The sequence below is a fragment of the Olea europaea genome, chromosome 22 (assembly GCF_002742605.1).
Source record: "Olea europaea var. sylvestris chromosome 22, O_europaea_v1, whole genome shotgun sequence".
Classification (NCBI taxonomy): Eukaryota; Viridiplantae; Streptophyta; class Magnoliopsida; order Lamiales; family Oleaceae; genus Olea; species Olea europaea.
The window spans coordinates 592,708-605,818 of NC_036258.1; the positions used below are offsets into that span (position 1 = coordinate 592,708).

The 13,111-nt window shown below is 31.3% G+C and overlaps 2 protein-coding genes across 2 annotated transcripts; one reads left to right on the forward strand and one right to left on the reverse strand.

Annotated features, from left to right (window-relative positions):
* The first annotated feature begins 3,635 nt into the window (after positions 1-3,635).
* On the forward strand, positions 3,636-4,611 carry LOC111371280. Its single transcript, XM_022993175.1, has 2 exons — positions 3,636-3,785; positions 3,863-4,611. The coding sequence occupies exons 1-2, from the start codon at positions 3,778-3,780 to the stop codon at positions 4,395-4,397; spliced, it is 543 nt and encodes a 180-aa protein (XP_022848943.1). The 5' UTR covers positions 3,636-3,777; the 3' UTR covers positions 4,398-4,611.
* Positions 4,612-7,465: 2,854 nt separating this feature from the next.
* LOC111371278 (poly(A)-specific ribonuclease PARN-like) lies at positions 7,466-12,759 on the reverse strand. The gene is made up of 8 exons (XM_022993174.1): positions 12,383-12,759; positions 10,829-10,959; positions 9,895-10,083; positions 9,706-9,818; positions 9,509-9,622; positions 9,300-9,414; positions 8,985-9,200; positions 7,466-8,722 (listed from the first exon to the last, which is right to left on the reverse strand). The coding sequence occupies exons 1-8, from the start codon at positions 12,718-12,720 to the stop codon at positions 8,070-8,072; spliced, it is 1,869 nt and encodes a 622-aa protein (XP_022848942.1). The 5' UTR covers positions 12,721-12,759; the 3' UTR covers positions 7,466-8,069.
* Positions 12,760-13,111: the final 352 nt, after the last annotated feature.

Genomic DNA, 13,111 nt, shown 5'->3' on the forward strand with positions numbered 1-13,111 from the left:
CAATATACATAACCAATTAAAATAATTAATGAAATATTTAAATAAAAAATTAAATTAAATATTAAATAAATAATTTAATAAATAATTAATTAATTTAATTGTTTATTTAAATTTTTAAGTAATTACTTTAATTGTTTGTGTATATTATTTGTTTAATATATAATTATTTATTTTTTACTTTATTTGTTTATTTAAACATTTCATGAATTATGTTAATTATTTATGTATATTTTTTATTTAAGTAAATAATAAATAACTAATTGAAATAATAAACTAATTGAAATGATAAATAACTAATTGACATAAATTCAATAAAGAAGCAAATAAAATATTAATTAAGCAATAAAAATAATTACTTAACATAAATAACAAATAAATATAAATAAAAAAATACTTTAAAAAAGTAATTAAAAAATTGAAATAAATAATTAACATTTAAGTAATAAATAATTAATTTAAATGAACCATAACAATAAATAATAAAAATAAGTGATTAAATATTAAATAAACAATTGAAATAAATAATTAACATTTAAAACAAACAATTAAACATTCAATTAACAATTAAAATAAATATTAAATAAACAACTAAACAATTAAAATAAATAATTTAAATACACATTTAAATATTCAATAAATAATTAAATGAACAATTTAAATAAATAATTAACAATTAAATATTAGATAAACAATTTAAATAAACCATAAATAAAAATAATAAAAATAAGTAATTAAATATTAAATAAACAATTGAAATAAATAATTAACACTTAAAACAAACAATTAAACACTTTATCAAAATAAATATTAAATAAACAACTAAATAATTAAAATAAATCATTTAAATATACATTTAAATATTGAATAAATAATTTAAATGAACAATTTAAATAAATAGTTAACAATTAAATACTCAATAAACAATTTAAATAAGAAAATAATTAATTTAAATAATTAATTAACAATTAAATATTCAATAAACAATTTAAATAAGTAAATAAACAATTTAATTTTCAAATATTATGCTTTATCCATTGTTTCTTACACAAGGTCCAAACATTTTAAATTTTATAGGATGGATTGCTATTTGAACGCTGCCATGAGACAGATTCCCGACAAAGTTACGTCAAACTACAACTTTGTCAGTGTTGCATTAGTCCTAGATTTGTTGAATGAGGAGCACAAAGATCTATTACGCCGATCCTACTTATGACGGTAACTCTGGTACAGTTAGGAGACGTATTCAAGGAATGCGACGATATGTCTGACAAGTTGAAGTTGTGAATGATGTTTATACTAGAGAGCATACTGAGGTGTCATCATAAGAAGATGTCAATTGACATCTTTCATTTGGGGGTTGTTGATGACATTGACACATTCAACAACTATTCATGGGGACAAAACTGACAGTTATGAGCTCTCATCGACGATCCAAAGGTACGTATTGTTTATTTGTGATTTATGTTGTGCGTCATTTCGAAATCTCAATGCATGGTCATTAACTCAATGAAATGTTAATATATCAGTTTGAAGTGCTCACTGAGTTGACACCTTTGATCGAGGAGGAGGGTCGGAGTCATATCCGAAGAGATATAGCCTGCAAGCGATAGGGGATCCCAAACAGTGACAGAGAGTAGCGGAGATGGTGACAGGGAGGGTGACGGTGGAGGTGTGGGGATGTACACAGAGGTTTCATTAGAATCGTTATGTGATCCGTAATTGTAATGATTTCAAATTTAAGCATTTTTTTAAGACGTTTATAATACTTTAGTTTTTATGTAATTGTATGATAAATAATTAATTACTCTTAATTACATATAAAACACACTATAAATAAAGAAAATTGAGGAAATCAGTAACACACTATAAATAGAAAGTACATAGGATTTAAATAGATATTACACATTCGTTGGGTAGAGAGTAACATACTATAATCGGGAACTTCTCACTCGACTTCATTTGGTAAAAGAAATATAGTTTCAAAATTCTTGAATAATGTTCGATGTATTGAAAATGTGACCGTGCTTAAAGTTTTACTCCTATCTCTGCTAGATATTCTCATACACTATGTGATTTATGTTCTAATTAAATATTAAATAAATAATATACATAATAAATTAAGATATTTAATTAATGAGATATTTAAATAATAAATTAAATTAAATATTAATTTTTTATTTGAGTAAGTGTTTAAAATAAATAAATAAATAAAGTAATTAAATATACATAACCAATTAAGGTAATTAATAAAAAATATTTAAACGAGAAATCAAATTAAATATTGGATAATTCTACATATACTAATTCATAAGGATGTTCATAATGTACATGTGAAATTCCATGAGTGGAGGATCGAAAAAAAACTGTTTTTCAAATCTCCAATAATGTTATATCACTTGTACATTATGATATAATATTTTTATTTAAATAAGTAACTAAAATAAAGTAATTATATATTAATTATTAATAATAGACATAACCAATTAAGATAATTAATTATTGAAATATCTAAATAAGAAATTAAATTAAATATTATTTTTTTATTTAATTTAGTGATTAAATAAATAACTAAACAAAGTAATTAAATATTAAATAAAGAATATAAATAATTAATTAATGAAATATTTAAATAAGAATTAAAATAAATATTAATTGTTTTATTTAAATAAGTGATCAAATAAATAATTAAATTAATTAATTAATTTTTAAATGCATAATACACATAACCAATTAAGATAATTAATTAATGAAATATCTAAAAAAGAAATTAAATTAAATATTAATTTTTTATTTAATTAAGTGATTAAATAAATAATTAAACAATAAATAACTAATATACATAGCTAATGAAGACAATTAATTAAAAAATATCAAATAAGAAATTAAAATAAATATTAATTTTTATTTAAATAAGTGATTAAATAAATAATTAAATATTAAATGAACAATATATATAACCAATTAAGGTAATTAATAAAGAAATATTCAAACGAGAAATCAAATTAAATATTAATTTTTTTATTTGAGTAAGTGTTTAAAATAAATAATTAAATAAGGACCAATTAAGATAATTAATTAATGAAATATTTAAAAGAGAAACCAAATTAAATATAATTTTTTTTATTTGAGTAAGTGTTTAAAATATATAATTAATTAATTAATTAAATATACATATATCAATTAAGATAATTAGTTACTGAAATATTTAAATGAGAAATCAAATTAAACATTAATTTCTTATTTAAACAAGTGATTAAATGAATAATTAAATTAATTAATTAAATATTAAATAAATAATATACATCACCCATTAAGATAATTAATTAATGAAATATTTAAACAAGAAAGCAAATTAAATTTTAATTTTTTTATTTAAGTAAGTGTTTGAAATAAATAATTAAATATAAAGTGAAAACTGTTTGGTTTTTCAATTTGTAACTTGAGGATATTTTTATCTTTTTAAATAAAATTCTATCTTTTTAATTGTATAAATTATTTAAAAATATTTTTGTCTTTTACTCAACAAATAGCCATTTTGAATATTGGCAAAAACTTTTGATCAAAGTGAAAAAAAAAAAAGAAAAAAAAAAAAAAGAAGAGCATTATGACTTGTCTAATTTCAAAAGTAACCCTCAAAAATCTAAAGCGAAGCACATCTTTGACCTTTTCCTTTCCTTTCCTTTCCTTTGTACACTAGGAAATGGAGAAATAAACCTTACAAGGATCAGCAAAATTTCAAGCTGGAAATACATATTTCACACCCAAGAACACCTCATCATGTCTCAGTAAGTACCCTATGTGTATATTATTCATAAATGAGTTCAAGATTCTGATGGGATTTTTCTTTTCTTGATTTTTGCAGATCTGAATCTTACCCAAGAGAATCAACCACCACCACCGGCGTCCATGTCACCGCCCTAGATGGCCTGGTAAATGTTAATTCCCTCTTTACAATAGCAGTCTTTGTGGGTCTCTCCTTGACGACTCCCGGCCAGCACAGCCTTGAAAACCCATCTGCCTGCGATGCCGGCGTCGACGTGGCTGAGAAACTCCTGGTTTTCGAGGTGGTATCTTTCAGCTTCTTTCTGTTTTCCTCTCTAGTGGCCCAAGGCCTTAAATTGGCCATTAATTTGTTGAATAGCAAGGATGTAGATGAGATCTTTAGGGCCCATATAAATTTGAAGGTGTTAAGGTTGGGGATGTTGGCCTCCGCCGTTGGTTCTGTGATGGGGTGCTTGTTTTTGATGCTGTCAATGGTAAATGTGATCCAGATTAGATTGGGGATGTTATCTTGTGGGAGTAAGTCGGCCGTGCACTCTGTGGCGGCACTTGTGGTTCTGATGACCTCTGCACTTGCTTTTTATATTTCCACTGCTGTGTATTCCTTTCTTCATTGAATCAAATTGTTCGAAAATATCTATGTCTATGCATTATTAGAATGTGCTAAGATTTGGATTAATGTTAACTTGGAGGATTTGAAGTTCTTTGTATGATTAGCTAGAGAAAGTTTTGGTTTAATTGTTGTATCAGTGTGTAAATTTGAGTTGATGATCATATGGTTATTTCAATTCAAGTTTGATGAATCATCTACCTCAATAATGTTAATGCCCTTAGTTACACATTTATGGAATTAATCCAATAGATGTACATAATTTGAGCCTCGAAACTGAGATATTTACTTGTCTTGTAGCTGATGGAAGTGACATTCTAAACTGCGATATTACCTAGTATTTTCTAATTCCCAGCTTAAAACTATGTACCACGTTGCTAATATTGTCAAGTGGAATGGTTTCCTCGAATAAATACCTCAACAATCCTTGTATATAGATTCTATTTTGATCTTGATATCCTAAATAAGAATGACTTGATTTGTTAATTTACCTTCGATTTAATTGTGTTTTGGGATGAATGGTCTTAGGATATTTCTGGGATATGATGTTCATGTTTGATGCTTTTTGCTTAATGTAACAATGTTTAGCATATAAGTGCACGTGCTTTGATCATTGTTTATGCTTTTCTGTGTAGGATGAAAGTTGATACAAGCTTAGTATTTCTGAAATAAGTAATTTGGTTTTGATATTAAGGTATATGAATTGAGATGGTTATCAGCTGGATTTGGTTTCATCGGGAGAAATTACTCACCTTTGTAGAATACAATAAATGAAATTTGGTTTAGTTTTCAGTTAGCTTAGAAATTCCTCGTTCTTCTACTTAATTACCAACTTATTTAGTATTATGTTCTTTGAAAGTGATAATGATGAACCAACCCCTTGGAGAAGGTTATTTCTAGACCAGGTTCCATTTTTATCAAATGCTTAATGAATTTTCAGTTCTCATAAATGGGTGAAGCGATACTTAATCTTGGGACCTTTGGCTGTTCATACTATGTTGAATTTACCTTGTCCAGAAATTTAAATTAGTAGAAAGAAGACACATAAATGAATTTCATGCAATGCTCGAGTCTCGACCCAGCCTTCATATAATGATCTAGAATTGCTGACAAACTTCTTTGTTCTTGTGCTTTCAGTGGTGTATGTGATTGTGCTAAGACTTTGGATATACTTGTGTCAAGGCGGTAAAGCAGTTCATTTAATTTTTGCTTCAAATATGCAGTAGCACACGCAATTTGATACTATAACATATAAGATTTTAACATCGTTTCTTTATAACTGTTCTTTACTATATCGTTCACGTCACCAAACATGCCATGATGACAAGCTTGTGCAATTCATATTTGAAATTAGTTACCTTGGTGGAATATAAGAAGCATTTTAGTTTAGTTTCAGCTAGTGTCTGAGAAAATAAGGTATGCTCAAGCTTTTTGCAGCAAGATATGACACTTACAGCACCACAAACAAAGCTTATTCCAACAAATTTAAAGGTGGGTCTTTTGATTCTTAGAAGCTCGATAAATTTTGAAATTCATCATTTATAGCTCCTATAGTATGTCTAAACACTAGATTGAATAAGATTAGATATAATTTACATTTAACTATCTTGTAACATTTGTGACATTAAACTCCTGTTATTAGAGAAATCAATTTTAATAGCGCCATCTCAAATTATTTCTAACATTAAATTAGTCATTGCTAGTTTCTAAATTAACCAATTCTGGATAGAGATAATAAGTCCAAGAGTAGCTCAAGGTTATTAAGGGTTCGTTAGAGAAGACTTTTTGAAAAGTTAAAAGATGCTTATGAGACTAAAAATTGCTTTTTGACCCGATTAAATAATTTTTTAAAAGCGTTTTATCTGATTAAAAGAGTTTCAAAAGGAGGTTTGCTTAAGGTAATTTTTTCAAGAAACTCTTGTGGAAGCATAAGCAAAATTAAAATTTCTATCAAATGGGTATTAAATTAGGCTCGAAACAGAAAAGTTTGCAACAAGGTATTAAAAAACCAATGATTTTCTGTTGAAATTTGTAAAAATAATCACTCCCAAATATATTTGGCCTTTCGACAAATGGCAATAACCTTTCTCTAGGTGGGCCACAGACCACCAATTTCTAGTACAGGCTAAAAGCCTTCACAGATTGTAATACAGGCCCGGCCCATAAATATTAGGTTCGGCCTAGAAAAATACTAGCCCAACAGTTGGTCTTGTGCGTGCTTTTGCAGAGTAATGACCATTCAAAATGAAAATCAGCCAAAAGTTCAACTTCTTTTGACGACTACCCATCTAGTGCAGTTGGACTGGATATCTGCAATCGAGAATTGGATGACAGAATTCTGTTCATATTTCTACAAAGACGATTGCTTCTGTTAGTTCTGACCATGGATTCACAACTGAACTGGTGGTCAGAAATCCGAATAAATGCAATGAAACATGGTTGTGCTCACTGATAACTCTCAGAGACGTAAAACAGGTTTAACGACTCTAATGTGGATTGTTTCAGCTATTCATGCTGCTGTTAATTTTGGACAGTATGTGTACACTGGTTATACAGCAAATCGCTCTTCGTCATGTAAGTGTATTCCAGCACAATGGTCACAACAGTTTGCTGAATTTCTTAGAAATCGCAGTTTTATCTCAATATCTTACCGACTAGGTCTGAGATGACTCCTAGCCTATCACTGGTTGAGTTTCTGTCTGATGAAGCAAAATTTGGTCAAGAGCTATCACTAAAGTGGATAGATGATCAAAGGATTCACCAGAGCTTCGATAAGTTTGCTGCTGAACTTGAAGTAGAGAAAAAGATAAGAAAGAGAAACTGAGACCCAAAGCTTAAGAATAGACAAGGACCTGTCAACATTGAGTATGAGCTTTTATATCCTGGTACATAAAATATGGGATCACTAGGAGGTACCACGGGAAGAGGAATCCCTAATCGGAGATTGGTCACAGATTATTATTTATCCATAAATAGAACATAATATGATTCCCTTGCATGATTGCACGTTATATAATTCACTAGGGTAAAATTTAATGACTCACTCATCATTATTTCTTCTCATAAATTCAAGTCTTCTAGTTTGGAAATGGTATTAGGCTCAACACAAACAACTCATGTAGAATATATCTATGCATGAACAAATTGAATATGAGCTCCTTTCGTTCAACTGAAACATGTTCATCAACACTGTAACCATATAACTTGACCTCATTTAGAATGTCACATTTCCTACTAATAAATAAAGTAGATTACGTTAAGTTGTTTACCAATCAATCATCAAAGCATCGATGGAGGGTTTGGATATGTTTCTCCAAGGGATTTGATGATGTTTCTGGGGCTATGCTCCGTGGTTGTCTGCCCTCCAGAATGCCTCTAAGTCATGGAATCCCTCAACCCTCAATCCAAACCTGCAGCTTCTTAACCTCGCCACAGTTGGAGCTCCAACACAGATATAGGAATTCTTTAGCTGAACTTCCGTGAAACAAATTCTGGTGCTTCTTCCATTTTTGATTCGTTGTCAATCTTTTGCTGTGGTAAAATCTTTGCTAATTCATATCAATGTTGCGCTAGAGTTTATCGTATTTGTTGGGTTTTAATAACCAATAAATCCTGGGCAATGACACAGAATGAATAGCTATCAAGGCCTATCTCCGGGATACATCAATAACAAAAGATGTTAAAGGTCGTCTAAATTAATCATTTCGTCATTGTTCCAGTTGATTACTGATAGATCTTCCTCGGACTTGGCTTCTGTAAGTCTCTCAGTTTCTTCCAAGGCTTTGTCCAATGCATCTGCTAAGTCTACTTCCCATAAACCTAATTTACAGACACTTTTGTACGTCTTGTAACTTGCTGCTGCTAATCCTTTTGAGATCATATCTTTCAGAGATTCACTGAAGATTTCTCCAGAATCCATGATCCTCAGAAAACGTTCTGAAAACCCAGGAGTCCAAAAAACAATTACTGCACAATTCTTATCCACCATTTGAACATCAAATTCTTTGGAAAACACTTCATGTGAATCATGTAGAAGGGCTTTCAGCATTCCAGCAGAAATCCCACCTTCTAACCCCCATAAGAAAACCAAATTGTCGATGCTAATCCTTCTACTATTTTTATTCCAAATTCTAACATCTTCATCGATGGGATCCCCAAACCTTGTCGAGGAAGGGTTAAATTTATTGGCATGGCATTGAATGGCAGATGACAAATGGTTATAGTCTTCTTCAAAAGTTTCAGGATTGATTTTTAATACGGAGCACAACTTGGCAAACAGCTCGCTTATTCGCAGAACATTACGGCCATGAATCTGGACTTTGTCTGCCTCAGCTGATGTTAAGAAATTATCACCAGTTAGTTACAAGTTATGAAGAATAAAAAGCATTTAAATTATTAGCTTGATTTACCATGCGTGATATCTATAAGCATACATGACAGAGAAGATATCTGAAAGAAGCAATGATTCTCTTTCTAAATATTTATTCCATATTTAGAAATAAAGCACAAGCGGACTAAGGGTAAATGCACTTACTAGGCAAAGCATATATATATAGTTTGTAAATTATGAGATAAGATACACATAAGTACTTGCCTCGGTGAGAAACTTCCATATCTATTGGCGCAAAGAACTTCCTCCTCAAATAGGAGATGGACGCGGGTAGATTATTCACCTTTTCAACAGGGCCAATTTCCTTCATAAGATGGTTAACATCAAGTACATGAGGAAAGACCAAAAGCAAGGAACTTCTGAATTCATTGATTGTTGAAGGAAGTGGAGCCAGGAACTTTGAATATATAAATGTAAAATCTGCATGAGTTAACCCAATAAAGTGTAATGAGTTTATCATTAAAGCAAGTTTTGCAGGCTTAATCTCTGATATAATTAAAAAAGTTCATAAAGAGAGACCACTGAGTGAATTGTGAGCAACAACAGGCTTCTGAGAAGCGGAAATCAAGTCTATCACCTCTCGAAAGCCACGAACACGTTTATTACGTTCCTCTTCCATATCCTGAAGTTCCTTCTGTAGTTTGAGAGAACAAAAAATGTTAAATAGACCAGGTTAATCATAAGACAATCATAAAAATCATATTTAAGAAAAATGAATTCCTTAATACCTCGAGAAGGTTCTTGTCTTCTTCTGAACTTGTCAAAACAGCTCGAACAGCCTGTATTCCTCCTCCTCTTGCAGGAACTAATATAGGTACGACATCAACAAACTCCTTCAACATCTGCAGCACAATTCAAATACTTAAAAATATATCAGGAGATACATCAAACTTAATCATATTGTAGTAAGTAATAAATTACTCACTTCTAATACAAGTTGCACTTGACGTTCACTGCAGACAGATATAATTAAGCACGGTCTAGAGCCGTACACTTCACTTCCCGAGACAAGTTTTCTCAACACACTGATCAAAACATCTGCAAATGCAGAAGAATACATTAGAATATAAAAAAATAGTAGGTACAACATAAATTAAATTAACACTTTGCTAACCCTCTGTCTTCTTGTTTGAATCTTTACAAGCATTTATCCAATGTCTAACTCGAGATTTTGTGCTTTCTCTAAAAACAGAATCAGCAACTGAATTGGTTGATGAAGATGGCACCACAAAGCTACTGGTTGATGAAGGTCCAATTCGATCTGCTGCAGCTAGTTCTTGTGCTCTGGACAAGTATGATATACCTGTCCGAAAAAGAAACTCTAGATTTGGAACAGGAGTACATGTTGGCAGGAAATGATGGAAATGCTTACTTACTGTACCAGAACCTTTCTACAGAATCAGACAGCAACATGACAACTATAACACTCCCTCCCCGACTTTTTTCCCACCCATCCCCACTCCCAGGGAAAAAAATGCTACGGAAAGAAAAAATGGAAACGCCAATAATGAAGGAAATCGAGAGAATAGCTTAGAGGTTAAGATGAGTCTGCACACAAGTGTGTCACTGATAATTACTTACATGCTAGTTATTGTAAGATATAATTAAAAATATGAGCAGCATCAGCTCAGCTACAACATGACCACCTCTTTATCAACCTATTATTTGCAACTTCATTTATCCATTTTAAGTTCCAAGTTGGAATTAGACTTTTAGTTTTGATGAAATGTAATACAATAATTTTTTATGGTTTATTATGAGAATAAATATTTTGTTTTTGTGATTTTTTGAATTACTTTATTAGTTACATTCAATGTTATACCTTAAATTGCACTGAGGCTTATGCCTCACCCCATGAAAGTATCGCCTCAACACCCAATGTAGTCTGTCTAAATGCTGAGAACTACTCTTCTAGCTCCATGAAGAACTACATCTCCTTAATTTAATTGTCTAAATATTTCTACCTCATAAGGTTTCAAAAGTTTCAGAAAAGAAACAGGGATGCATATTCAACAATTTTCGAATTCCACCGAGTTGATGTCACGTACCATCATATATGCAGGCATTAAAATCAAAACCTTCTCGAGCCATAGAGGCCAAATATGACGACTGGCATGAAAAGCTGTAAGAAGGCATCGCAATTTTCAACTCATCCCTCGGAAACAAATGGAAGTTATACCTGCAAAAATAGAAAGAAGATTGTCATTCATGAAAACTGCCCTATGAAATGGAATTGTCTAAATAACACCAAGTCTTATCAAATGGAGTCTTATTGGGTTTAACTAGTTCAGTAATTCAACTGTTTGTCTGTTTTGTGTCCCCTTCTACTCTATTTTCTTCTCGTCTTCTTATGCTTTTTAACAATTGCTAAAACTGTTTTTTATTCCATTGAGTTGATTTCAACACTAAAGTTCCTCTAATCTCGTTGAGTTCTAAATACTGAATTGACAAATTGGTATGAAGTGCCTTTATAAGACCTTGAGCATAGCCTCGGCAGATGGTGTTGACACTATGAGCTATACTTCCCAAAAGTTGACTTGTGATGTACGGAGATGCCACCACTTTAACAAAAAGTGGGAGAGGCTTCACCCACGATCAAGCCCAAGAATCTACTCAAAGCAACTAGACTACTAGTTCTGGTGAAAACTCTTCTTGTTCTTACTATAGAAATCTCTTTTCAAGCCCATCTATTTTATTTCTTGTAGGTCATTACTCTAGCCATTTGGAATTATGGGTACAAATCAGTAGATCATTCTCCTGCATTTTCCAGAACTAAGGCACTTCTCCACTGGCAAAGGACGGACGCTGTCAAACCTGGCAGAGCAGAGGTCGTGAGTTCGAAACATGGGGCTCTTGGAAGGCAAGGATTTATTCTTGGAAGGCAAGGGAACATTTGGAAGGCAAGGATTTATTCTTGGAAGGCAAGTGGGAACTTGGAAGGCAAGGATTATTCTTGGAAGGCAAGGTGCAACTTGGATTGGCTTGCTCCTCTTCTTGTTCTTACTATAGAAATCTCTTTTCAAGCCCATCTATTTTATTTCTTGTAGGTCATTACTCTAGCCATTTGGAATTATGGGTACAAATCAGTAGATCATTCTCCTGCATTTTCCAGAACTAAGACCTCCCAAAATAAAATAAAAAATTGCTGATACCTCAAAAACATATAAATTATTCTCTTTGTGCCTTCTGCAAATATTTCTTGGCCAAATCTACTAGATCTCTAAGGATTTGGGGACACTTAAATGTTACAAAAGTCAAAAACTTGCCAGCATCCAAATCCCATCCTTCTAGTAACAATAAATAACGATAACAATAACATTAATTATAAATGTGGATCGTGATTCTCAGCATTAAGAAAAATATTCCTGTCACTTCAAGCAATAGTTAAAAAAACAAATTCTTCTGACATANAATGTGGATCGTGATTCTCAGCATTAAGAAAAATATTCCTGTCACTTCAAGCAATAGTTAAAAAAACAAATTCTTCTGACATACCCAAATCATTCACTTCACAGCTTACATTCTATTAGCAGTCACTCAAAAGTGAAATAGGTATAAAATATAGGCCACAGCTAATGAAAGATTTGGGGAAAAAATTTTACGGGTGAACTATGAGCTTGGAAGCTTTGACCGAGAAAGGGCAGATTGCGAACTGAAGAACCTGAAACCGCTCGGCGGCGCGTTTGGATTTGAGATATGCTGTCTCGTCGGTGTCGATGGGGAGAACCCTTTGCCATGGAGCTGAGTATGCACCGGTTTGCTGCAACGACACGGCTATGAAATCGGAGTTGGATATGTGAGTCTTGATTTCTTCAAAAGTCTCTGACAAATTGGATTTCGTTACTTGCTTTATCCGCCACAGATTCTGGTGACGGCTGCCTCGGTGGTGGTGAACGGCGGTCGGGTAAATTTTAGTGCAGAAAAGGCGTTGGTGAAGCATTTGTAAACGCGGGGACAGCAAAAATTGCAAAATTATAATTAATGAACATTTAGAGCTTGTTTGGAGATTTTAATTCAGTTAAAATCAATTTTTTTTACAGTTATTTTACTATTTCAGTAGTTATTTTCGAATTTTTCTCCCACATATACAATTCACTTTATTTCTAACGATCAAAAAATTAATTAACAAAATCTCTACTAAACAAGAATTTAAATAGAATAATTAAAGATTCGGGAACCATTTGTACTTTTCGAAAAAGTTAGGAACGGGGATGAAATTTTCCCTTTTATTTAAATTATTTTGCTATATAAGTGCAATAATTTTATTTACTAATTTGTCGGAATTGTAATAAATTATGTCAAAATTATTCAAATATGAAAAAAAAATATAC